The 27,689-nt window shown below is 41.0% G+C and overlaps 1 protein-coding gene across 1 annotated transcript in view; it reads right to left on the minus strand.

Annotated features, from left to right (window-relative positions):
- KIF26B (kinesin family member 26B) overlaps positions 1-27,689 on the minus strand; it is a 491,854-nt gene that overhangs the window by 35,572 nt on the left and 428,593 nt on the right. The window contains exon 10 of the mRNA XM_060128442.1: positions 26,370-26,529. Within this exon, the coding sequence (XP_059984425.1) occupies positions 26,370-26,529 (160 nt within the window). The remainder of the gene's footprint in view (positions 1-26,369; positions 26,530-27,689) is intronic.

A 27,689-nucleotide genomic window follows, 5' to 3' on the forward strand; every position in this document is an offset into this window, starting at 1 on the left:
TCTGATCTTGTGCACACAAAAGAAAGGGAAGTCTAATCTCTCTCTGCTCATCAGACTGCATATCAGTGGGCACCCCTTGTGCTGCAGAACAACCTTCCAAGAGATGTGACGTGAAGCTGACTCATTATGTGAAGCCAGTGGTACGGAATATCACCCTGTCGGGAAGGATTCAGACCAGTACTTGGGAGGATGGATTAGATGACTAAATGTGTCCTTCCTGTGATCTCAAGCTCATATCTCTTCCTGTGCAATGGCTTTTCTTTGAAGGCAGCAGCATGGAGCTTAAAACAAGATTCTGATTGTCAAGGTCAGGATGAGCTATTTGTGCCCTCTGCTTCCAAACTTTGCTCCCTACTCCTAACCAGTGGCCTTTCCAAGTCTCAGGTGGGGGATACTGAAAGTGGTTCCAGGAGCAGGAGTGAAGCATCACTGCCACAAAGTCCATACTCACCGAGATGAGAGCCCTTGGGTGCTCACCCTGTGGGCTGTGCACTGGCATGACCATAGTTCTGATCCATTTGTTACTTCATTGACTGATAGTCTAGGAGGCTTCCTCCTTACCATATAAAAGATGACAATAAAGACAAACTGGTGGCTTTGAACCTGGAGTTGGGCAGCCTAGTGAGGAAGAAGATGCAGAATATCCTAAGGTGCCTTTCTGCACTGTGGACTCTAGCCGTCCCACTCTAGTCATTACTCCCTGAACACGTGTGGACTTTTGTGCCTCTCCTGCTTCTGTGTTCATCCCAGGTTTCGGCCTGGAATGACCTTTACTTTATTTACTCTTGTCTATGGAAATAGGAGTGGAAGTGCTCCTATTTGGCACATGGCAAATGTGCCAAAACATGGCAATTCTATATTTAACTTTTTGAGGAACTGTCAAACTGTTTTCCACAGTGGCTGTACCATTTTACATTTCCCCCAGCAATGCACAAAGGTTCCACTTTCTCCACGTCCTTGCCAGTACTGATAGTCCATTTTTTGATAACAGCCTTTCTAACAGATGTGAAGTGATATTTCATTGGGGTTTTCTTTGCACTTCTCTAATGACTAATGATGTAGAGCATCTTTTCATGCGTTTATTGGCCATTTGTAATATCTTCTTTGGAGAAATATCTATTCAAGTCTCTTGCCCATTTTTGAATTGAATCGGATTTTTGTTGTTGAACGGTAGGAATTCTTTATATATTCTGGATATTAATCCTAAATTAGATATACGATTTGCAAATATTTTCTCCCATCCTGTGGATTGTTTTTCAATCTCTTGATAGTGTCCTTTGATGTACAAAAGCATCATTTTTTGGTAACGCTTTGTCAGTCTTAGATTTTAACTAACATTTTTCTTTGGCGTCTGTGGTTCAAAAGCCTTCCAATATTTGGTGTTCCTATGAGAAGCCTGCCGATAAGAGTTACCAAAGATTTCTTATGCTATTTTGTGCTTAAGATACTTATCCAGTATGGTCCTTGTTACTTGCAGGCCACTAACCAGTCAGCAGATGGGGAAAACCTGAAAGACTATTGTTAAGCACATGTGCCAAGGACTGCCTGGGGATAAACTTCTCTTGAAATCAAGAATAACTTACTCTAAGGACGTTGATGAGGGTAACTCTGTTAGAATGCCTTCTGGGTATCACATGTGGTTTAAAGAAACATGACTCCACACTCTTCACAAAATGTACCAACTGGATTGGCTCTTGGCACAAAGACCAGTGCCTAGTAATTGGAAGGAATTAAAAGGAAATTAAGTTTAAGAATGGTTTCCATTACTGGTCCAAGTCTGAGAAAAGATGTTACACAGAGGCCATAATTCATACATGAAATCTTATTGGGGAATGACATGAAAAACATGAAAGAATTATGCATTTTTTGAAAAAGAATTAAGAAACATTTGAGTTTTCTAGTGATACTTATTTTGTTTAAAAAAAAAAGGCTACTGCAGCACAAATTCTGAATCTTTTAAGTTGGTAAGTTCCATCACAAACAGCTATTCATTCCTTACATGGGATAAATGTGGTTTGAGTTTAGTCTATTCACTGTCATCCCTGCAAGATCCCTGACTGGGCACTTTCTCAAAGTCCTGCCAGTGACAAGAGGCTTGCAAATTAGCAATCAATCACAACTTTCTGTGACACTTCTTTGCCCCCTGACCTCACGTTTTTAATTTTCAAAACATCTCAGTGCTTTCCCAAAGTGCTATGAAAGGCTCCTGGTGGGTTAGGTTAGATGGATGGTCCAAATGCCACTAACGATGGCTGCTTTTTTGGAGAACTACATAAGATGGGCAGAGATCATGTCTAACACAGTGCGCAGCAGAGAGTTGCCTTTCTATAAGTATTTAAATAACTATCTAGTGGGTACTTCTCCATCAAAAGAAGTCTCCCTCAGCTTCCTACCTCCATAACTTCCAAAGCGTTTCCTTTTTTTTCTACCTCATAGGAGCCATGGTCAGAATAAAACCAAGGTAGATGACACTGCCTTGGATTAGAACGGGTATCAAGTGCTCAGTACAGGACTCACAGTCTCACCGATGTACAGCAAGAGAGACTCTTCCGGACGCTCTAAGTGTTCTAGAACACAAGCCACGGCCTACTCAGGCATGCACAGCTCACAGTCATCAAGGGTAGATCACAGAAAAGACATTCACACCAAGGTCACTGTCAGGCCTGTCTTGAGAAACGTGTACAACAACGTTCCGCAAAGAGGAACAGTCAGAACCACTGATACGCCCTCGATTTCAGTCAAGACTCTGACCAAGTCAAGTGAGGTCAGTCTGCTAATTGTGTCTCTGTTACGATCCCAGGACTCTTCTTAGATTGATACCACACAGCATGAAGGTCTCAAAAGCAAAAACACGTTAGGTTTCACAGGGTGTATGAGTTAAAAGAACTGAAAAAGCCAACTTGCAGAGTTCAATACATTTGGCTTGTAGAAAAGTTCCAAAATAGCAATAAGGGGTCATCTGCTTGCAGTTAAGTCTCAGCAGAGGAAGCAGCTCCCTGTGTGGTGGGATGTTGGAGGGTCTTGTTACAAAGAAACTGCCCATCCTCATTCCTTTGCACCAATACACAGAAAGTCTTAGGCAAACAAATGTGCTATTTGGGGTAGTTTACCCAACAAGCATGCATTAAGAACATAGGATAGGGACTTCCCTGGCAGTCCAGTGGTGAAGACTCTGCACTTCCACGCAGCATGGCCAAAAAAAAAAAAAAAAGAACCTAGGATACAGGGAGGCCCTCTGCTGGCTCTGGAATTGCAAACACAAATGAGACATGTCCCCTGGTCTGTAGGGCTGTAATTAGGCTGGACATAGGTGCTGGTTTGCCCAGAAGAGTCGCAGTTTATGCCTATTATCCTGCATCCATCTGGTTTATTTTCTCCTGGATTTTTCTTTTTTTAAAAAAAAACCAAAGTATTATTATTAGGACTTTAAAAAATGAGATGGGAAGAGTTGGGCAGAGCTTCACTCTTTACTTCCATGGTCCCATCTTGCAACGTGTTTGATACATGCAGTGAACAGAGTTCACATGTTAAGACATAACGTTCCTACCGAATGGAGAGACTTGTGCTGAAAGGCAACTGATAGGTTATTGCACATACATAATTCGTAACTGTGCTCAAAGACAGTTCTATTTATACCCAGAGAAATACAAACCATAATTGTCAAAATCAGCAAAATTTACACATGTAGAGCTGGAGTAACTGAACTACAAAACTGTTGTGATAAAGCTTATGTTAAATAAAAACAGACTTCATCAGGGAGTAAGCAGTTCTCTTGCTGCCTGTCATCAACTGGATTTGAGAAATGTTTGCGACTTTAAAGAACTAGCTTAAATGATATGAAATTGCTGACATCAGACAGTTTTTAACTTCAAAACATACTTTATGAATCTACCTAAGTGTCCTACAAAAAAGTATAGGAGTTTTAGAAACAGATCTTCTAAATTGATTGCAATTTGTTCAAAATAAAGTCATAAATCCATAATCAAGTGTTCAACAAATGAAACACAGAGATCTCAGCCTCTGAAGCCTGTAAAGAGTTGCAATTATTAAATAAAATAAAACTTGCAAACGGGGAGGACGTGAAATACATCCCTGCAAAAGCAAGGGAGGAACTAAATGAGTATCAGACAGCAAGAAACAAACAATATAAAAGATTAAATTTTAAAATTCTATAATTGTGCTCCAAAATTGATTTGGAGGAAGACCTTCTGAAACTTGAACACACAATATTCTTACTGAATTGAGAAACTTATTTTACTGAAACGAATTTATAGTTGGTTGCTCCATAAATTCTTAATAATTTTGTACCAGGCTGTGATATTCTATCAAGAGAAATAGAAGCTGCAGTTATCAAAATACATAGATAGTTTTATACGTTAACAAATATATATACATAAATATAAGGGTAGGCAGTTAGATAACTGAGGAAAAATGCTGTGGCTCTAAGATAATACTAGAAAAAAATAGCCTTAAGAAAAATAGCGTTGACATGACATTAGACATAGACTTGGTGAAGGTGACTAAAATACAGAAAGCGGTATCAAGAACAATTATTCTGCTTATTTTAATGTCTTGACAAACAATAGAAAGAAAATTTTAATTTTTTTACTTTGGTGCACATGACATTTTTTATAAGAAAATATTGTCTTTTTGAGGGTGATTTTTGATTAGAACTATTTTATGGGCCCACTAATATAACTTTAGATAATCAATAGTATTGGTTACCACTTTTTCACTCTCAAAAGTGTCTCAGTTTGGATAGTAAATTATGTGGTTCCATTAATTATAATTTAGAACAGGGAGAGATGTGTAACAGAAAAATACAGAAAAGTAGCAAAAAAGCAATATGGTAGTCTAGGTACCTGAAAAGACCTTCTTATCAAATAGAGTTAAACATTATGGATAAGATATTTTCACAAATCTTACTAAATGCATTGCTGAACTTGTAAAAAAGTAAGATTTTTTTTTTTTTTTTTTGTGGTACGTGGGCCTCTCACTGTTGTGGCCTCTCCCGTTGCAGAGCACAGGCTCCGGACGCGCAGGCTCAGCGGCCGTGGCTCACGGGCCCAGCCGCTCAGCGGCATGTGGGATCTTCCTGGACCGGGGCACGGACCCGTGTCCCCTGCATCAGCAGGCGGACTCTCAACCACTGTGCCACCAGGGAAGCCCAAAAGCAAGAAATTTTTAGGCAAAAAAGTATATATGAAGTTGGGAACTCAAGAGAAGTAAGCAGAACACTGAAGTTTGCTTTTTCCCTGAAGACATTTGCCAAACCAAGTGATATTCAAGCTTCATTTTATACGGTTTCAAAGGGCATGGAAAATAGGAGACAAAGCCCAAAGCCTGCCTAACATGAAGATTCTAATAGGAAAATCCCTCTCAACAACAACTGCCCCCTCACATACACAAGAAATTTGTCTTGAAATATGGCACTGAGAAAAGAAGAAAGAAATTATCCTGAGAATTTGGAACCAAAGGCTGAATTAATGTAGGTTTGCAGTCTTAATTAATTCTCAATACCTGGGTGGCCCAAAATGTTTCAAGCTGAGAATATTATTTCGAGTATCCTCAACTGGTAGTAATCCCAGGCACCAAGTAGAAATAAATACAAATGCTAAAGTAAACCATCTTTATAAAAGGTCTCAAAGAATTCTCACAACTAAAATGCCAACAAAAATGAGTCCCCCCTGGGCAAAGATAAACACACAAAGAAACAAGGCACCATGAGAAAGACCCAGCAGAAACAACAGATGGCAGAAGGAGATGTTCAAACATAGGTTACAGATAAACAACAAAAAGTGGATTAACGTGTTTAAGGAAATTAAGATGTTTAAGGAGATAAAATAAATTAAGCAAAAAAAAAAAAAAAGAAAAAGAAATGGTCAGGAATGACCAATTTCTGCTTCTGGCCATGTTGGACAAACAGGATTTGGATTTATCCTCCAGTCTTAAATAACTAGAAAACCAAACAAAATATTAGAAAAAAAGGGGTTTTGGATACTGGGCAATGGACAACAGAGGAAAGTAATCTTTGAGAGAAGGGAAACAAATGAGGTGGGCCCTGAACTTGCCCAATTCACTGTCCAGGGAGGACTTCTAGGCCACAGAACAGAGGGGCTCAAACAGAGCCAGGCAGTGACCTTGCTGAACTGAGGAGACAGTTTAGAATTTGGGGAGGCCAAGACAGCTAAAATTTTCAGGGCAAAATATAGAAGGAAAGAGGAGACTTGGAGAGAAAGAGAGAGAGTCTGTCCTGTGGGGTTGGGAATAACTTATGTTCAAGCAGAGGGGAAAGACCTGCTAATACATGGAGCATTGGACAGAGTGCTCCAAAGGGGTCAATAATAAGAAGAATGTTAGAGTCCTCTAATAGTGGTCAAAGTAACCCTAGGTGCTCTGTACCTGCCCTAGCACTGATTAAAAGCAAGCCTCAAAAAGGACAAATTGATTCCAAATAATTGTGAAAATTAGTACATTATTCTAAATAACCCGTGGATCAAAAAAGTTACTATAGTGAAAAAGAGAAAATATTTTGAACTAATTAATGATAGTGAAAATAATCATTGTTATCAGAACTTGACGCTATAGACAAAGCAGTACTTAGTGGGTAATGTACAGAACTAAGTGTTTATAGAATAAGAAAGAGTGAAAATTGTTAAAGCTAAGTAGCCATCTTAAGATGGGAGATAGAGAACAGCAAAATAAAGCAGAAGGAATGAAATAGTAAAGCGCAGAAATTAAAACAATGAAGAACAAACATACTATAAAGAAAATTGCAAAAGCCCAAATAATTAAGACAGTCTGGTAGGGAGCCCAGAGACAGACACATACATATTTGGACACTTGTTATATGAGCAAAGGAGCACTGCAGATCAGTGGGAATTCAATATATGGTGTGAGAGAAACTATTGGCAAAATAGTAGAATCCAGAGTTCACAAAGAATCCCTATGAATCGATAAACAAAAAGATAAACAACTCTGTAGAAAAATAGGCAAAAGATTTGAATAAGAGCTATACAAAAGGGGAGAAATAACTAACAAACATGAGAAGATACTCAACCTTATTAGTAATCTGGAAGATGCAAATTAAAATTATAATGATGTGCCATTAAGAACCCACCTGATGGCCAAATATTTTTTAAAGCAGAAAATACAAGCATTGATAAGGTTGGGAAGAAAGGGAACTCTTGTCTATTGTTAGACAATTACTAGATACTACCTTTTTTTGTTGTTTTTTTTGTTCCCTTTTCTCCACACCTTCTCCAGCATTTGTTATTTGTGGACTTTTTATGTTTTTTAAATGTTTACTTATTTATTTTTTTCTTATTACTCATCCATTTTATACACACCAGTGTATACATGCCAATCCCAATCTCCCAATTCATCCCACCACCACCACCACCACCCTCTGCCACTTTCCCCCCTTGGTGTCCATACGTTTTTTCTCTACTTCTGTGTCTCAATTTCTGCACTGCAAACTGGTTCATCTGTACCATTTTCTAGGTTCCACATGTATGTGTTAATATATGATATTTGTTTTTCTCTTTCTGACTTACTTCACTCTGTATGACACTCACTAGATGCATGCACGTCTCTACATATGACCCAATTTCGTTCCTTTTTACGGCTGAGTAATATTCCATTGTATATATGTACCACATCTTCTTTATCCATTCATCTGTCGATGGGCATTTAGGTTGCTTCCATGACTTGGCTATTGTAAATAGTGCTGCAATGAACATTGGGGTGCATGCGTCTTTTTGAATTATGGTTTTCTCTGGGTATATGCCCAGTAGTGGGATTGCTGGGTCATATAGTAATTCTATTTTTAGTTTTTTAAGCAAACTCCATACTGTTCTCCATAGTGGCTGTATCAATTTACATTCTCACCAACAGTGCAAGAGGGTTCCCTTTTCCCCACACCCTATCCAGCATTTGTTATTTGTAGATTTTCTGATGATGCCCATTCTAACTGGTGTGAGGTGACACCTCATTGTAGTTTTGATTTGCATTTCTCTGTTGATTAGTGTTGTTGAGCATTCTTTCACGTGTTTGTTGGCAATCTTTATATCTTCTTTGGAGAAATGTCTATTTAGGTATTCTGCCCATTTTTGGATTGGGTTGTTTGTTTCTTTAATATTGAGCTGCATGAGCTGTTTATATATTTTAGAGATTAATACTTTGTTTGATGATTCATTTGCAAATATTTTCTCCCATTCTGAGGGTAGTCTTTTCATCTTGTTTATGGTTTCCTTTGCTGTGCAAAAGCCTTTAAGTTTCATTATGTCCCATTTGTTTATTTTTGTTTTTATTTCCATTACTCTAGAAGGTGGATCAAAAAATATCTTGCTGTGATTTATGACAAAGAGTGTTCTTCCTATGTTTTCCTCTAAGAGTTTTACAGTGTCCAGTCTTACATTTAGGACTCTAACCCACTCTGAATTTATTTTTGTGTATGGTGTTAGGGAGTGTTCTAATTTTATTCTTTTTCATGTGGCTGTCCAGTTTTCCCAGCACCACTTATTGAAGAGACTGTCCTTTCTCCATTTTATGTCCTTGCCTCCTCTGTCATAGATTAGATGACCATAGGTGCGTGGGTTTATCTCTGGGCTTTCTATCCTGTTCCATTGATCTATATTTCTGTTTTTGTGCTAGTACTATATTGTCTTGATTACTTTAGTTTTGTAGTATAGTCTGAAGTCAGTGAATCTCATTCTGCCAGCTCCGTATTTTTCCCTCAAGACTGCTTTGGCTATTTGGAGTCTTTTGTGTCTCCATACAAATTTTAAGATTTTTTGTTCTAGTTCTGTAAAATATGCCATTGGTAATTTGATAGGGATTGCATTGAATCTGTAGATTGCTTTGGGTAGTATAGTCGTTTTCACAATATTGATTCTTCCAATTCAAGAACATGGTATATCTCTCCATCTGTTGGTATCATCTTTAATTTCTTTCATCAGTGTCTTATAGTTTTCTGCATAAAGGTCTTTTTTCTCCTTAGGTAGGTTTATTCCTAGGTATTTTATTCTTTTTGTTGCAATGGTAAATAGAAGTGTTTCCTTAATTTCCCTTTCAGATTTTTCATCATTAGTGTATAGGAATGCAAGAGATTTCTGTGCATCAATTTTTATTTTTAATATCCTGGAACTTTACCAAATTCATTGATTAGCTCTAGTAGTTTTCTAGTGGCATCACTAGGATTCTCTAGGTATAGTATCATGTCATCTGCAAACAGTGACTCTTTTACTGCTTCTTTTCCAATTTGTATTCCTTTTATTTCTTTTTCTTCTCTGATTGCTGTGGCTAGGACTTCCAAAACTATGTTGAATAATAAGGGTGAGAGTGGGCATTCTTGTCTTCTTCCTGATCTTAGAGGAAATGCCTTCAGTTTTTCACCATTGAGAATGATATTTGCTGTGGGTTTGTTGTATATGGTCTTTATTATGTTAACTAGGTTCCCTCTATGCCCACTTTCTGGAGAGTTTTTATCATAAATGGGTGTTGAATTTTGTCAAAAGCTTTTTCTGCATCTATTGAGATGATCAAATTGTTTTTCTTCTTCAATTTGTTAATATGGTGTATCAGATTGATTGATTTGCGTATATTGAAGAATCCTTGCATTCCTGGGATAAATCCCACTTGATCATGGTGTATGATCCTTTTAATGTATTGCTGGATTCTGTTCGCTAGTATTTTGTTGAGGATTTTTGCATCTATATTAATCAGTGATATTGGTCTGTAATTTTCTTTTGTTGTAGTATCTTTTTCTGGTTTTGGTATCAGGGTGATGGTGGCCTCATAGAATGAGTTTGGGAGTATTCCTTCCTCTGCAATTTATTGGAAGACTTTGAGAAGGATGGGTGTTAGCTCTTCTCTAAATGTTTGATAGAATTCACCTGTGAAGCCATCTGGTCCTGGACTTTTGTTTGTTGGAAGATTTTTAATCACAATTTCAATTTCATTACTTGTGATTGGTCTGTTCATATTTTCTATTTCTTCCTGGTTCAGTCTTGGAAGGTTATATCTTTCTAAGAATTTGTCCATTTCTTCCAGGTTGTCCATTTTATTGGCATAGAGTTGCTTGCAGTAGTCTCTTAGGATGCTTTGTATTTCTGCGGTGTCTGTTGTAACTTTTCCTTTTTCATGTCTAATTTTATTGATTTGAGTCCTCTCCCTCTTTTTCTTGATGAGTCTTGGCTAATGGTTTATCAATTTTGTTTATCTTCTCAAAGAACCAGCTTTTAGTTTTATTGATCTTTGTTACTGTTTTGTTTCTATTTCATTGATTTCTGCTCTGATCTTTATGATTTCTTTCCTTCTGCTAACTTTGGGTTTTGTTTGTTCTCCTTTCTCTAGTTCCTTTAGGTGTAACGTTAGATTGTTTATTTGAGATTTTTCCTGTTTCTTGAGGTAGGCTTGTATAGCTACAAACTTCCCTCTTAGAAGTGCTTTTGTTGCAACCCATAGGTTTTGGATCATCGTGTTTTCATTGTCATTTGTCTCTAGGTATTTTTTGATTTCCTCTTTGATTTCTTCAGTGATCTCTTGGTTATTTAGTAAAGTATTGTTTAGCCTCCATGTGTTTGTGTTTTTTACGTCTTTTTCCCTGTAATTGATTTCTAATCTCATAGTGTTGTGGTCAGAAAAGATGCTTGATATGATTTCAATTTTCTTAAATTTACTGAGGCTTGATTTGTTACCCAAGATGTGATCTATCCAGGAGAATGTTTTGTGCACACTTGAGAAGAAAGCGTAATCTGCTGTTTTTGGATGGAATATCCTATAAATATCAATTAAATCTATCTGGTCTATTGTGTCCTTTAAGTCTTGTGTTTCCTCATTAATTTTCTGTTTGATGATCTGTCCACTGGTGTAAGTGAGGTGTTAAAGTCCCCCACTATTATTGTGTTACTGTCGATTTCCTCTTTTAGAGCTGTTAGCAGTTGCCTTAGGTATTCAGGTGCTCCTATGTTGGGTGTATATATATTTATTATTGTTATATCTTCTTCTTGGATTGATCCCTTGATCATTACGCAGTGTCCTTCCTTGTCTCTTGTAACATTCTTTATTTTAAAGTCTATTTTATCTGATATGAGTATTGCTACTCCAGCTTTCTTTTGATTTCCATTTGCATGGAATATCTTTTTCCATCCCCTCACTTTCAGTCTGTATGTGTGTCTAGGTCTGAAGTGTGTCTCTTGTAGACAGCATATATATGGGTCTTGTTTTTGTATCCATTCAGCAAGCCTGTGTCTTTTGGTTGGAGCATTTAATCCATTCATATTTAAGGTAATTATCGATATGTATGTTCCTATTACCATTTTCTTAATTGTTATGGGTTTGTTTTTGTAGGTCCTTTTCTTCTCTTGTGTTTACCACTTAGAGAAGTTCCTTTAGCATTTTTTGTAGAGCTGGTTTGGTGGTGCTGAATTCTCTTAGCTTTTGCTTGTCTGTAAAGCTTTTGATTTCTCTGTGAAATCTGAATGAGATCCTTGCTGGGTAGAGTAATGTTGGTTGTAGATTCTTCCCTTTCATCACTTTAAGTATATCATGCCACTCCCTTCTGGCTTGTAGAGTTTCTGCTGAGAAATCAGCTGTTAACCTTATGGCAGTTCCCTTGTATGCTATTTGTCGTTTTTCCCTTGCTGCTTTCAATAATTTTTCTTTGTCTTTAATTTTTGCCAATTTGATTACTATGTGTCTTGGCATGTTTCTCCTTGGGTTTATCCTGTATGGGACTCTCTGCACTTCCTGGACTTGGGTGGTTATTTCCTTTCCCATGTTAGTGATGTTTTCAACTATAATCTCTTCAAATATTTTCTCAGGTCCTTTCTCTCTCTCTTCTCTTTCTGGGACCCCTATAATGTGAATGTTGTTGTGTTTAATGTTGTCCCAGAGGTCTCTTAGGCTGTCTTCATTTCTTTTCATTTTGTTTTTTTCTTTATTCTGTTCCACAGCAGTGAATGCCACCATTCTGTGTTCCAGGTCACTTATCCATTCTTCTGCCTCAGTTATTCTGCTATTGATTCCTTCTAGTGTATTTTTCATTTCAGTTATTGTATTGTTCATGTCTGTTTGTTTGTTCTTTAATTATGCTAGATCTTTGTTAAACATTTCTTACATCTTCTTGATCTTTGCCTCCATTCTTTTTCCGAGGTCCTGGATCATCTTCACTATCATTATTCTGAATTCTTTTTCTGGAAGATGGCCTATCTCCATTTAATTTAGTTGTGTTTCTGGGGTTTTATCTTGTTCCTTCATCTGGTACATAGCCCTCTGACTTTTCATCTTATGCATATTTCTGTGAATGTGGTTTTTGTTTCATAGGCTGCAGGATTGTAGTTCTTCTTGCTTCTGCTGTCTCTAGATACTACCTTTCTAATTTGACCTAGGAGAGCACATTTTCTTACCACGGAGCAAGGCGTGAAGGGATAGCCCACAGGGAAGAGCAGTTTTGATGTAGGTATAGAGTAAAATGAGGTCTAGGGCACTGGGGGCTCTTAACAGTGGTACAACCAGGAGGATGGTGGTGCAGTGGCAGGCACTGGGCATTTCCAGACATCACCAAGGTACAGGGTACCTGTGGAGGGGGTAAGGGAGGTACTCACTGGGAGGAAGAGGCACAGAATTGAGGGGAGAGGTGTTAGTGAGTCACAGGAGTCAAACTTTGCTTGTTTATAATTTTTCCCTTACCAGCTCCACTAACAGTGCTAAATCAAATGTGGCTACAGAGATTTCTGTTATCTGCTACTGCATGCTCCTGGCTGCCGTGACAAAGGAAATTTGGAGTAAACTTCCTTTGGTCAATTTGTAGTACTGACTCCATGGAGTTGTCACGAAGATGAAATGAGTTAAAAAAATAAATACAAAGAAGTGAGTATAGGCAGTGGCACATAGTAAGCACTAGATGATGGTTGTGGTAATGATGATGATGGAGAAGGAGGAGGAGGAGGTCAATTTGCTTCACATTTCTGTGTCTCAGGATCTTCATCGGTAAAATGGGAGAAACAATAGCATCTACTTCTAGGGTTGGTGTGAAGATGTAAACAGAATATTTGTATTGTATAGACTGGGCTTGTACCTAGCAAATACTCCAAAATGGTAGCTTTGCTACTCTTATTGCTTTTGCGCACTACCCATGGTTCCAAGACCATGTGAAATGGGTCCTTAAATGGGTCTTGAACAGAGGACTTAATGCCAAAGGGCGATTCCAACTCATCCAAAAAGCTTTTAGAGGAATAGTCCCTTGGTCCCTTTCATTTACAAATTATAGGCTCAAATGAATGACTTTGGTGAGCAGAAACCTTTGGCTTTTGGAAAGGTCAAATTGTATGGTTTTTTGAAAGTGGCTACTCTCCTTTTCCGAAGGAAATCATCAAGCAGGGGCCGAGATGGGTTTCATTATTCCAGCAAGTAATCAAGCAGGGAGGTTTGCTTTTTCAGAATTTGATTGTCAAGGAGGCCACAGTGGGTAGAGATATGGGTTGTGGATTTGTCCATTTTCCTAGAGTGGGCAGAGGTTAAATTACCCAGAAGTTGGAAGGGCTTGCAGGCACCTCCTGGACTTTACAAAGGAGAGACTACCATCTCCCTTATTGTGAAACGTTAATCACAAGCGCTGATGAAGCCCCATCCACACATAGCCTAACTGTCCTTCTTGGCACCAGGGTACAAGGTTTTCTAGATGTAGCTCAAAATTTACATTGTTGTCAAGATATGTGCTGCCATTCCCAAACCTGGGGACATTAATTAGTCACAACGACAGCCTTTCCTTAGGGTTCTAATGCATTCCTGGAACTTCCCTATACTTAGGCCCATAGGGCACCAACTTCAAAGCCATGCAAGACATGATTATAATAAAGAGGTAGTCTGAGTAAGGAAATCTCTTGGATGAACTCTAAGGTATATTTGCTTCTGCCAAATTCTAGACATTTGGAGGGCTGTAGCAGTAAATAGGAATCTATATTCATATCTAGTATTTATTTTGTTATCGTCAGAGAAGGCATATTCACTGATGACTTACTGGAACTTCTCACCTCTTCCTTGAATGTCTTTATCATGTGGCTTTTAACTGCTTTATTATGCCTTGCATTCTAATTTATGTACTGGTCTCTTCTGTCCAACTCGTCTGTAAGCTTTGTGCATCAGCCCTAATGCTTAGAATAATGCTTTATACATCATAGATGCTTGATGAATTGTCAAAATAACCTAGTAGAGTGAATATAATTCTGCTCTATATCTGATTCAGAAAGTAGGGCTATAGCTTAAGTGCCTCTCCTTCAGTGCCTGTCCTAAACAGCTGACACTGCAAAAAGATGCACTTTGTACTAGTTGAGAATGGGGCTCTGACGGCCACAATGCAAGTCTGGGGGCCCACAGTATCCTCCAGGTAGTGAGGCAGGCCATCAAAAGTTGAAGGCAGATGTCTGACTCATCTCTGCTACTAAGAAGTAGGGTTTGGATCAGGTTAGTTTAATTCAAATTAGTGCAAAAATAATAAGGAACCTGAAGAAAAAGATTTCATCATTATCTTGCTGAGCTCATGTGGTAGAAGAGATATGCATGTAAACAAATAATTAAAATATAACATCAGTGCCTACAGTGAAATACCTACAGAATGCCATAGGGGATTAGAGGAAGGAAACAACTTTTCTGGAGCAAAGAATTGGGAGGGAGGAAAAGAGATCAGAGAAGGCTTCAAAGAGGAGATAATATTTGAGATAAGCCTCAAAGGAGATGCAGGAAGGAATGCCAGAATTTTTAATATTAGAAACTTGATTTATGTAATTTACCATATTAAAGAATTAAAGGAGGAAAGCCATGTGGTCATCTCATCAGATGCAGACATGGGTTAGATATCCTCCCACAATGGAAAACTCACACATCAATGAAAATTAATAAACTATAGCTACACACATCAATATGGATGTCAAAATGAAATATTAATTGAAAAAAGTAAGTTATAGAAGGGCCAGGGAGAGTATGAGTCTATGTATGAAAAGTTCAAAAACAGACAAAACTAAACAATATAGTCTTTAGGGCTACAAATTTAGGTGGTAAAATTGTAAGTCAAGCAAAAGGATTGTAAACACAGAACTTTTTCAGCACAGTGGTCTCCTCTGGGAAAGGCGGAAGGGCAGCACAGTCACAGAAGAGCACAGAGGGGCCTTCCAAGGCACTGAAATGTTCTATTTCCTAACTTGGGTGGTGGGCACACAGGTATTTAACTTGTTATTTTATAGATTGGGCAGGTGTGCTTCTACATTTGTATATATGACACAGTTCACAATTAAAACATGTAAGAGAAATAAGCAGAAACTCACTAAGTAGAGAGGGAGATCCAGGCCAGTCCTGAAATATAGCATGTTCTTGGTAACTATTCATTGAATGAATGAATGAATGAATGGACAAGGCCACTGTAAGCAGAAGAAGTAGCATCGACAAAGCATGGGAGTGTGAGAGGGCATGGGGGCTTCAGGAGACTGTACATAGTTTCTATGATCAGAAAGGTGGGCATGGCCCAAATTATAAACAGCCTCTTAGGCCGTAAAAGGGTTTGAACGTGTAGCTGACAGGGAGCCATTGATGGATTTAAAGAAGGGGGTGACATCAGAACTACATTTTAAAGACACATTCTGGCAGCTGTGTGGAGGGTAGATGAAACTAAAGCCTTCTTTGCCTTCACCACGAAGAATCCTCAGAAGGAAAGAGTGGGTATGTCATGTGCCCTAGGGCCTTCCCTGGACTTTGTTCAGGAAACTACATACGAATCCTCTCACTACAAACAACAATTGCAGCTAGTCCTCAGCATAGGATTTCATGCTCGGGGATGCAAGGTTCATGGGAGACATAAGGTAAGTGGTCTGAAGGGAAGAGCTCACACAGTACTTTTAGGACAGATGTATTTAACCCTCGGCAAAATTGGCATGTTGTGGCACGGAACTAGGAAACGCATGCTTATAAACTGTGGGCCCTGACACTACTTCCTTTCATCCAAACCTAGAAACCCCCAACATTTTTACTGATTTTGCTGGTAGGGAGTAGGATAAGAAAGAATGGTCAGGAAAAACAAAAATAAGTAGCAATTGTGGCCATTGCCCCGAAGGAATATCGTAAAGTCTACTACTCTTCAAAGCAGTAACAAATGTACCATAACCATCTCTATTTCTTCAGTTCTCTCTTTATTATATCAAAAATAAAATTCAGCTCTATTTTACTTAAAAAAATTGCTAGGTACATTAGACAATTTGGTACAACTTAACTGCTCCATGAATATAACTATTTGGAAATTGTTCAATTACACATGAAATGAATTATCGCCTCATTTGCATGGGCGAAAAAAAATCTATTAATGCTCAATGAAGCCTGAACCAGTTGTGAAACAGGTGAGAATTTATGGTTGGATACTCTGATTGAAGCTCTATTAATGTTCAAGACAGTTTTTGAATTAAGCCCCAACTCATTTGTATGCTCTATCCCTTCTAATGTCTAACTGTGCCTAAATCAAGCTATCCTTGACTAATCGTGGAGCCCTGTGCGTACCCGAGGGCATCTTGGGCTCTATGTGCATTGGCCCCGAACTAAATTAAAGCCCTCCCACTTTGGCTGTTTTCTCCTGGTAGCAACATGACTTGTGATATGATGATTAGTTATCATTAAAGATAACAATTAGCTATAGATTCGGAGTCTTGCATTTGGCCCAGCAGTTTATCATGATTTGTATCAGGCAATGTCTACATCATTCTAGGGAATGACAGAACAGCTGTGAAATGGCTCAAGCATTTAAGGATGGATGGTGGGAAACTTTGGCAAACAGAGGAGTGAGAATGGAGAAAGAGTGGGAGTCAGTGAGGAGAGCTTCAGGACCACCACCTCTGCCCAGCCTTTTTTTTTTAAGATTTTTTTTTTGATGTGGACCATTTTTAAAGTCTTTACTGAATTTGTTACAATATTGCTTCTGTTTTATGTTTTTGTTTTTTTGGCCACAAGGCATGGGGGATCTTAGCTCCCCAACCAGGGATCGAACCTGCACCCCCCTCATCAGAAGGCAAAGTCTTAACCACTGGCCAGCCAGGGAAGTCCCCCCAGACAGCCTTTACTACAGTATTTCTGATTCCCTCAGCCTTGCTTGGGTTCCCCTTTCCACGGTGCGGGTTAAACACCGGTGTTGCATATTACCAGGTGTGGGACCTGGCTGTTTATGTCTCTATCTCCCCTACACTGTAAATTGTCCAGGAGTGGAGATCATCTATGTTTCTCTGTTATATTTCCAGTGTCTTGTGTATTGTAGGGGTCCAATAAGTATTTTTTAATTAATAGATAATGAATGACTAAATGGATCAAAGAACTTACAGATATTCTACTACATATTTCTCAGAGTATCTCCTGTATATGTTTGGTAGCCTCCATCAGACTTGTAACAAAATTAGGTGCTTAAACTCCTTACTCAGCTGGCTCCTTTGGGCCAAAATTCACCTTGCTGATCAGAATAGCACTGTGCTTCATGAATAATAAACTTCATGTATCACTTGGGATCTAAAGTGTAAGGTAAAATTTGTATCATCGAGGTCAGCCTTAAAAATCTCTTTGGAAGCAAAACGCTTCTCTCAGGAAATCTAACACGGTCAGGGTTGGAACACATCACTGTCTCTGGCTGAGCACCAGAAAGGCGTGGCTTGTATTCAAAGGCCATGTTATATGAAACATTTGTATCTTTAAACATTTGAATGGCAGCGGTCAGTGGGCCAGACAGATGCAACTGGGGGTAGAGCACCCTCTGCTCACCCACAACCTCCACCCACTCTCAGGTCTGATGGCCTCACTGAGGGAGGTGGCGGGTGGAGTCCTTCACTTCCTAAGGAACCTGTTACTTCTCTCCTTGTGCAGAGTACTTAGGGTTACGTTCTCTTAAATTAGATGTCTGTATCTGGCAGTGACCCTGTACATTAGGCACACAAACTCGATGAAAAATGCATGAAGCTTCTGTTTCAACAAAAGGTAATTATAATCCATTTGGCCAAAAGCAACACATATGTTTAAAATCAAGATAAAAAGCTAAATAGTGCCAGATCAGTCTGGGTTATAATGTTTTGAAATATTTTAAAACAGTCATATTTTTGCCTTTGAAGCCTGTTTCTTTAAAGGGCTATCGCAGACATTGTCTCAATGGTACCTACCACGTTTCTGAGGTAAAGAAGATGGTTATTATGATTTAGCTGGTGGAGAATGAAAAGCGCAGGAAGAGCGGGCGTTCGGAGGTGGGCAGTGGCCCTGGCACGGGGACCCATGCCTCCCTGGTGTCAGCTCAGTGTCGCCTCCCGGGCCCGTGTCACAATTCATCTCTTTCGGAAACCACAGATTTTTGACTTCACATACTTCTCTGGGAGCCCAGCCTGAAGAAACTCCACAAATTCCAGTTGATAGATTGACTATCTCATCTGCCGATTGTGGAAATGCCCAAAGCTTCTATCATTAGACAGGTGTTGGAGGAAGCTCATTATCTCATGCCCTGACACCCTTGCTGTCATCCTCACCTCTTGACTCTCCCTTCCTTACCTTTCCTGCTCAGCAGAACTTCAAGACCCAGACTGGGTGATAACCTCTCCTATTCGGACAGGAATCTATTCACTCAGGAATGTTCAACGCACCTACAGAAGCTGCCACCAGGGGGGAAGTGGGCTGGAAACTGTCTTATCGGGAGGCTGCGCCCATGTGCTGGAAACTGTCTTAGCGGGAGGCTGTGCCCATGTGCAGGCTCCAGCGTGGGAGATGGTCACACTTCTTGTGCTGGAGGCCAGGCAGGAGGGCTGTCTGGGGGTCTTGTATCCTAAGAGAGCATCAGAGCATCCTGCAGCTTTGCCCATTAGTGGGGTACATGAAATGGCTACATGAACTTTCAGGCTCTTACATGAGAAAGATGACAGAAATTAAGAGAGAGAAGAAGACTTGTGAAATAGCTGAGATTTGCTGAGATTGTCTGCTGGAGGTGCCCAGAATATGGGATTGGGACTGTTAGGTTCCTCTGATTCAGCCCTGCCGAGTGGCTTAGGTTCTGGAAGGGAGAGTTCTTTCCCGTCCTCATCTTCCGTATTTCACTTTCCTCACTGTCACAAGTACCTGGCAGTCAGTCCAGCTTCACCGTCACAGAAAAGGTGAGGCCAGGAGATGACCCTGAATGGACAGCTGGCCACAGGTGGTCCCACGCCTGGGACTCACGCTTTCACTTAAAACCTACTGCACATATTTAAGCTTTGCATATACATTAGATCCATTGTCTGGCCTCATTTGTTATTTCAACAGATATTGATTGAGCACCACAGCCTTCCAGACACTGTGCTAGGAAGTGGTGATATACCAGGAGACAGTGGAGTAGCCCTGTTGCCTACCAGCCACGTAGACATGGACAAGTCACTTCCTCCTCTTGTTGCAATTTCTCCATCTGTAGTACGAGTACGACCAAAGCAGTATCTATGCCATGAGGTTCTCGGCAGAATTAAACACCCAGGAAGCATTTAGAGCAGCTCCGGATGCACAGTAAGGAAACGATGACACGAGCTGTTGTCACCACGCTCACACCGTGGAAGAGCCCTCACCCAGAGCTCACGTATGCACACGCCAACCACCTGGATCCGAGCTGGAAACCCAGAAAACAAGTAACGGAAACGAGTTTTTCCTTCTCCCTATGACCCAGCAAGTCCATAAATCAGGAATCTCTACCTTGGAAAAAAGGAGAACAAAGTTCCCATCCTTCTTTCTGCCCCCCCCCTTTTTTTAAAATTTTATATTCACTTTTGGCTGTGTTGGGTCTTCATTTCCGCACGAGGGCTTTCTCTAGTTGCGGCGAACGGGGGCCACTCTTCATCGCGGTGCGCGGGCCTCTCACTATCGCGGCCTCTCCCGTTGTGGAGCACAGGCTCCAGGCACGCAGGCTCAGTAGTTGTGGCTCGCGGGCCTAGTTGCTTCGCAGTATGTGGGATCCTCCCGGACCAGGGCATGAACCCGTGTCCCCTGCATTGGCAGGCGGACTCTCAACCACTGCGCCACCAGGGAAGCCCTCTGCCCTTTTATTTACTTCTTCTCACAGGAGGAAAAAGGTCTGACTGGTGGCACTGGTAAACATGGCCATGGGCACGTACAGCCCAATGCTGTCTGTCTCTCTGTCCCCCTGTAGGTCACACACACCCCTCCTCTTGAGCCATGTGGCTCTATGGGTAAGGGATTGCTCTGCTGATCCAATTCTGCCCATTCCTGAGTCCTGGGGTCTATGCTTGTGGGGGGATAGGAGGAGACCTCCTTCCACTCTGCTAGGATTCAGCAGATGGAGAATTTTAATTCCCAACCATACCCTTGTATCTATTTGCCAACTGGTTCGGAATCTGGAGAGAAGAGAGTCTGATTAGGACTCTCAGAAATTGAACATAAAGGAAGAAAACCTCTTGAAAAGCCAAAAGGGAATGAAGAAACCTCCTGATTTCTGCTCAGTCCTAAAACCATAAGCTCATTATCCAAGAGGGACTAGCCGTGGTAGACAAAGAAAAATATATGCCACGGCTTTGCTGCCAGGGATCATGACTGAGTTGGGGGCCTAACAATCTGCTCTGTGAGGGGGCACAAAGGGGTCCTCCTGGGAACAAAAAGGACGATGCGTACAGTGTATGTGTCAAACCAGTGGTGGAAGGACCGCTGCTTGAACCCAGGGCTTGTGATCCCAGCCGATCCCCAGACAGCCTCATTTCTCCCTGAGTGACCTGCATGCTTCTGTGATACACCTGGCAGAGTTCATTTACTGGTAGTTGATGCCTCAACTCTTAAGAAAATAGTATCAATCTCTGAAAATTTTCATAATTATATGTGAAGACACCACTGGCCAGGGAAGCAAACAGAGGTAGGAGGGAAGCATGAAAGGAAAGAGATGCTAAAATCTCATACAAAAGAGACTTATGTGCTGGTGATTTTCTGAACTTACTTTCTCTGCATCCTAACAGTCATTAAAATGCATTAAAATGTATATTTCTGAAGCAGCAACACTAAGAATTATCATTGCTGCAGTTGCTTGGCAACCTGAGACTTTGGTTATTTTATTTCTAAATAGGGAATGCTATAAACTGGTATCTGGAGTTTGTGCAAATAGTTCTAAATTGATGTTCTCCCTGTAAATCAGGAGGAGATAATACAACATTAATGTACATTTAAAGGTTGCTAAACATGCATATGTATGTGTCTCATATCACACACACACACACACAAGAAGATTCTTACACAGAGCTTCTCTCCATTACATGCTATCTTAAATAAATCTGCAGAATTGATATTCCCTTGCATTTTTCCTGGAAAATATCTATTTAATTTCATTTTGTAAATAATATGCATTTGGGTCACGAGGGACAAACCTTTTGTCTCCTGTGTGAGTCAGGGGAACTGAGTATTGTAGCTCATATCGGTCATGAGCTCCTTTCTCTAGCTTCCCAGACACTGAGTGGGTTTCCAGTTCTGAGAAAGCAGAGACAAACCCGGTATCTAAATGGCTACTGGGGGGAAATATTTCTCAAAGCAAGGCATGGGAACGTCCACATTCTTCAGAGACGCAAGTCCTGTAAAGGCCTTATGAAATCTTAGGCCTGCAGGTTCCAGCATGGATGAGAAGAGGTGTTAACATTTTGAAAAAGTCGCCTCTATTTACAAACTGTCATTTCTCCATAAGTCACCAACTTGAATTTGAGTCTCTAGTGATGCTTGCTGGTTTGAATGAAATGCTGTGCTCTGATGCTGCTTTTCTCTTAAACGTGACCTTAGTGCCTGACTCCTCACTAGGGCCTTAGGAGGAAAAGTGCCTCCGTTCCAGACCCTGATGACAGGCATCCTTATCACTTTTGTAGAACAACCGCTTCTAAAGTGGCCCCTGCAGTGGTGTTGGCCTGCAGACTGAAGCTCGTGACAGCAAACTGCCTCAGTCTCCACCTGCTTCTCCAGAGAGAACAAGGGCGTGAGGAAGTCAGCTGCCTGAGCCCCAGAGTATGTCAGTGACAGATTCCAAAACACAAGGATTTCGTCTTGGTCTGAACCACACAGACCAAAACCCCAAAAGAGAGGCATCGAGCACCAATTGGATCATGGGATTGTTCATCCAGAACCGCGCTGCAAGCCACTTGGGGACAGCATCTCAGACAGACACAACCCGAGAGGGTCACAGAATGGCTTTCCATGACCTCTTGTTCAACGGAAGCCGGGACATGATAACATATCTGTTGTTTAGAAACAGAGGACAGCATCTTGTTGGCAAATAATCAGATAGACCGTTTGACCTATTAAAGTCATTATTTATCCAAATGGAATAACAGTTACAAATGAAGGAAAAATGTTTCAGGCTTAAAGTAAGTGTGAAGGGTATGCTTCGCCTTACCAGACATCTAAAAGGGACGAAAAATTCTATTCCGAGAGAACTTGGGGGTCGTTAGAATTTCCAAGTCTCTGGAAAGACTGTAGTCCTGCAGATCAGCTGGGATCTAACAGCACTTTAGCCAAAGCTAAGGGCACACTGCCAGATTCTTGTGGTGGCCCTTCTGGGCACCAGTTCTAGTGGTGTGTGCCTGCAACGCTTGTTTTTGGCATGGGAATTCATTTCGACGTCTCTGCCTAATTTTTCTCATCTATCGAAGGGAAGGCTCCTACAACCTTAGTGCCCAAGAAGTGTTGAGGAATAGTAAATGGCTGAGCGACGGAAGGAAATTGGCAAATGAACTGTCAACATGCTTAGGACTATGACAGCTTCCCCTAGACAAGAGGTTCCCCAAAGTTAGGGAGTTTTGTGCAGCCTGTCCGTGCAGAACTGACTAGGAGGCTGGAGCCCTTGGTGGTCTCCCTGCTGTCCCTGAATGCTTTTCTGAATGGTGTCACCATTTGGGATTGATTTATAGCACTTGGATTGGTCGGCGAGCCTGTGCTATGTCGTGGCTGAAGCTGGGAACCTGTTCTGCACTTGCATGTGTCATATCTAAAGGCAATATCATTTGCAAAGTCAAAACCACTGAGGGCACACCTAAGAGTGCCCGTGGGAGCACCTGTGATGGGTAATGAATACAAACTCGCTTTCAGGCTTGCTCACATGACAGAGTCTGGAACGATGATGAAGAGAAACGAGGACAGGCTACATCCCCTCTGTGCACATTCCAGTTAATTTCCCAGAAGCAAACACAAATGATGCAGGTTCCAAGCACAGAAGTGTCCAGGGTGACAAACGTGAGTGGGTTTTTGTGTTTTGGAAGGGTGGGGGAAGGTAGCGAACGTGGAGTTTGGTTTTCCGTTTTTTCCTGTAAGTGAACAGGAATAAGAGGAAACTGCAAGGGCAGAAAACCTTCCCTGTCTTAGGAACCTACTGCAAAGACAAGGTTTAACACGGGAAAGGTGTTTAGTACGCTAACAAATGCCATGTGATGTGGCTTTGGAGCGCCAACTGAACTGATAAAAGAAATCAGGGCCATCCTGCTGTGCTGAAGACCTCATGCTGTGCAGAGCAAAGGCAGCTAATATATTACAGAGCTTGATGAGGTTGGGGGGAGTGGATTGGCAACGAACTGCCAAGGTCTCTGAGGCTGTGAAAAGTGATGCGGTTTGATCCTGCCACCAGCTGGCTGGGTGATCTGAGTTAATCTTTGCCTTATCTTCCTGTGCCTCGAAAGAAGATAGTTTCTAGTTGATTAATCACTTTGCAAATGTATTTGCAGAACCAAATATTGAATATATGCTGTGGCTGAGAATCTGAAACAATATTACAGCAAGGGTCTTTGAAAGCTTACACACAATGATGGGCATTAAGGACGGAGGGCTGATAGAACTGGCTGTACAAGTGCACTGTCAACAAATGTTTTGGGGAGGACAGAGCTGGCCGCATGGCCAGGCCACCATGTTTCCTGGCATCAAGCAGTGGGCAACTCTGCAAGATCCCTAGGAGGATCCTGATGGTGGGGGACAACTCTATGCCTGTGTCTTACATAGACACCACATTTATGTTACGTCTGTGCCAACTTCAGACATAGAAACGCTTTAATCACCACTCCCTCGGAGCCAGAAGGGAAGGAAGGGAACTGAAGCAGACAGATGTCTGCAGAGAATGGTGAGTGGAGTTTTCACACTTTGTCAGCCCTCCCAAGTGGGCAGGTAGCTTGGTCGTTGTGGCTAGCTGATGTTAGATATGTTTAATTTAACAAGAGACCTTGAACTACTAATAAAAACAATTCTTAATGTTTCCCTTTAGGTTTATAATAAAACCCAACTGGAACCGAAAGGAAGTTACTTTATCTAAAGTAAAAGTAATTTCATATGCTTGCATTCATCCATCCCTCCTACCATCAATTCAACTATTGAAATCATAAAAGTATGTCACTTTACAGAAATAATGTAAGTAAAATACATAATCAGTGACCTTATAAGGTGGTATTTTGAACTCTGTCTATGCCATGATCTATTAAGTTATTACATTAATAGACATGCTTCCCTTTTTATGGACAGGGAACCCAATGAGGCCTGATAATTCTTTCCTTTCTAAGATCGCCAACCTTGACAGTACCTCTGCAGACCTTTTTTTTCTCCCCTCCCTCTCTTCTCTCTTTCCTTTCCTTTCTTTCTTTTCTTTCTTCTTTCTTCCTTCCTTCCTTTTTTTCTTTTTTCCTTTCCTCTTTCTTTCTTTTCTTCCCTCCCTCCCTCCCTCCCTCTCTCTCTTTCCTTTCTTTCTTTCTTTCCTTCTTTTCTTTCTTTACTTCTTCTCTTTCTTTCTTTCCTCCCTCCCTCTCTCTCTTTCCTTTCTTTCTTTCCTTCTTTTCTTTCTTTCTTTCTTTCTTTCCTCTTTCTTTCTTTTCCTCCCTCCTGCTTTCCCTCCCTCCCTCCCTTCCTTCCTTCCTTCCTTCCTTCCTCTCTTTCTCTCTTTCCTTGTAATCACAAGTTGACTTTATTCAACTGCAGAAATGATACTGAATGAAACTATATAAATCTTCTACTTGAATTTTTTCTCAGAGAAAAGAATCCTCACAAGGGGTAGAAAAGCCATTTCTGGGTTTATCCCAGGATTCCAAATTTCAAGAATTGAGACAGACAAGATTATAATCTCTATTTAAGCTCCTAAAGTAGTCTAGTAATGGGCTTCCTGGTGGAGAATAAAGGCACAGTGTTGGCATCAGCTTAGGGCAGAGGGGAAGGAGAGCTCAAGGACTTGTCCTGAACCTCAGCTATTGTAGAACAAACTGCCCGACTTACCTTTTCCGTCCTACACAACAGTAATTTATATTTTGTAGGATCCTACAGATTAAACAAAAATGATTCTACGTACTGTATATTTGCTTAATCCTCAAGGCAACTCTGTAAGGTAGGTGTTATTTCCATTTAAATGGGTGAGGATAGGCTCAACCACATTATCGGTTATTGACTAGAGTGTTACACATTTCACAAAAAACTTTCATACACATATCACTCTGAGCCTTTTATCCTTGAGATATAGATAAGATATACAGCTATAACCCTCAGTTTATGAGATGTGAAGGAAGGTTCAGCTAGTGGAAGGTGCAGCTGGACATTGGCAGGGCCTGAAAAAACAGGAGAGTACCCATCATCCCATCATCACATTGTCCAATGACAAAGATGAGTTGGGGTGATGGTGGTGAGGGGTGGCTCCAGGGCTGGGCCATTCATGAGCACAGATGATATGGCAAGTCTCTGGCTATTCCAGACATAGGAGAAGTTCTAATTTCATCTTCGTGGAGCAGCAACAGAAAGAGGAAAAGGATCTTGGAAGTGAAATAAACATCTGCATAGGATGGTGGGTGGTAATTCCCCAAGCTTTTTAAGTTCTCCTAAATAGGACTACCAGATAAAATACAGGATGCCCACCCACATAGCTGATGCAATACTGGGGGGATGCTTATACTAAAAAATACTTGTTGTTTATCTGAAATTCAAATGTAACTGTGTATCCCATATTTTTATTGGTTAAATATGGCAGCCCTATTCCTAAGGGAAGGGTAATTCAATCTTATGCCCCTTGCTCTCAACACTATAAAGCATCTGTACAATGGTGACAATAATCTACCAATGGCAATTGTGATTGGAGACCTCAACTGAGATAACTTCTTCTTATTTCTGACTTGAGCAGCCTAATGTTAGCGTTGGGGTAAATTTAAATATTTCTGTAGCTTTTGAATTTGGAAGATGATGCATTACACAATTGTTAGTGAAGTCTGGTTTCTGGCACTGAACTAACAATGTGGTCCATACTGTACCTCTGTAGTACAACTCTCCCCAGATGACACTGGACAGAGAATCCCACACACAGCCCTCGCACCATGCTTTCCTCATCCCATTCTTTGAGTAGAAGAGTCACTTACTTGTATGGGATGTGTTTGCTGCCATTGACGAGAGCCAGGATGACATTGCCCAGAGCAGACAGTGAGAGGCACAGTCCTGAGCCTCCTTCTCGATTTTTGCTAAGAGCTTTCACACAGCTGCCAAGGTCAATGAGGTGCAGGCGGCTGCGGCCTCCAGACACTGTCACAGGAGAGAAGACAAGAGAAGAAAGAAGTGGTTAAGTTCTGGCAAACACTCATCTGTCCTTCGTATAGCTCCTCGGGAAATCTAATGGGACAAAAGAGGAAATAAAAGGTTGAAGTTCATGGCCTAGTAGGAAACCCCTGCAAAATTATGCAGGGGTAACAAATAGCACGGTCCTCTTAAATTCTGTCCACCACACATTCCTGATCTTCTAAAACCTACTGATATTCCTACTATAAATAAATGAATAATTCATATAGGCTGAATTAGATGAAATTTCACAGAGAAGGTAAATGTCTACCTTTACCTTCATCTTCTTTGTGTAGCTGGATTCTGAAACGGACGATATTAAAACATAAATAGCCCATAAGTGATTATCCGCTTTGACGGACTGTCATAGAGACCGTGACCTACAGCTCAGCCAGGAATCAGGTTGATAACCCAAAGTAAAACCAGGAAGAATGAACAACCAGGTGCAGAGTCAGGGAACACCCAGGTATTTGCTGAGTACCTGCCAAGTGCCAGGTGCTGCACAAACATCAGTCTCATTCAGTTCCCCTGGGAAAATCACAAACTTGCTCATGAGAACTTCCACTTCTGGCCTAGAGGAAGTAACAGCGACCAGATCTTTCCGCTTACCGGAAACAACCAAAAACTGAACAAAATGTGTAAAACAACCGTTTGCAAGACACTAGACATCAAACAGCAAAAGACAGTGATCCTGGAGAGGTGGGAAGTCAGGGAGGTGAGCACTAGCCATTTCCCAGCTTACTGCACTGACAGAGTTTTCGGGCCATGGCTCAGAGAGAGGGAACTCAGGTGGAGCCTGGCAGACTCTCTGAACTGAGGAGCTAGAGATGAGAGTCCAGGGAGGCCAAGGTAGCAACATTTCCAGGACAGAGTGCTGGAGAGGAGAGAACTCTGGAGATTTGTAGTAGGTCTTCTCAAGTATTCAACCTAGTACTGATCAGCACAGAGTGATGAAACTACCCATGGCTGGGGAACTAACCACCGGAAAAGATTAGAAGTAATAGCGCACAGGACTCACACAAGGCCAGGAATACTGCTTGTTCCCAACAGCCAGACTAGAAAACCTCAAGATTCACAGGGCACTGGGTAGGGTACCCGCAAGGGTCTGGCTTCAGTAGTCAGGAACA

This window comes from Lagenorhynchus albirostris, chromosome 2 (assembly GCF_949774975.1).
Source record: "Lagenorhynchus albirostris chromosome 2, mLagAlb1.1, whole genome shotgun sequence".
Lineage (NCBI taxonomy): Eukaryota > Metazoa > Chordata > Mammalia > Artiodactyla > Delphinidae > Lagenorhynchus > Lagenorhynchus albirostris.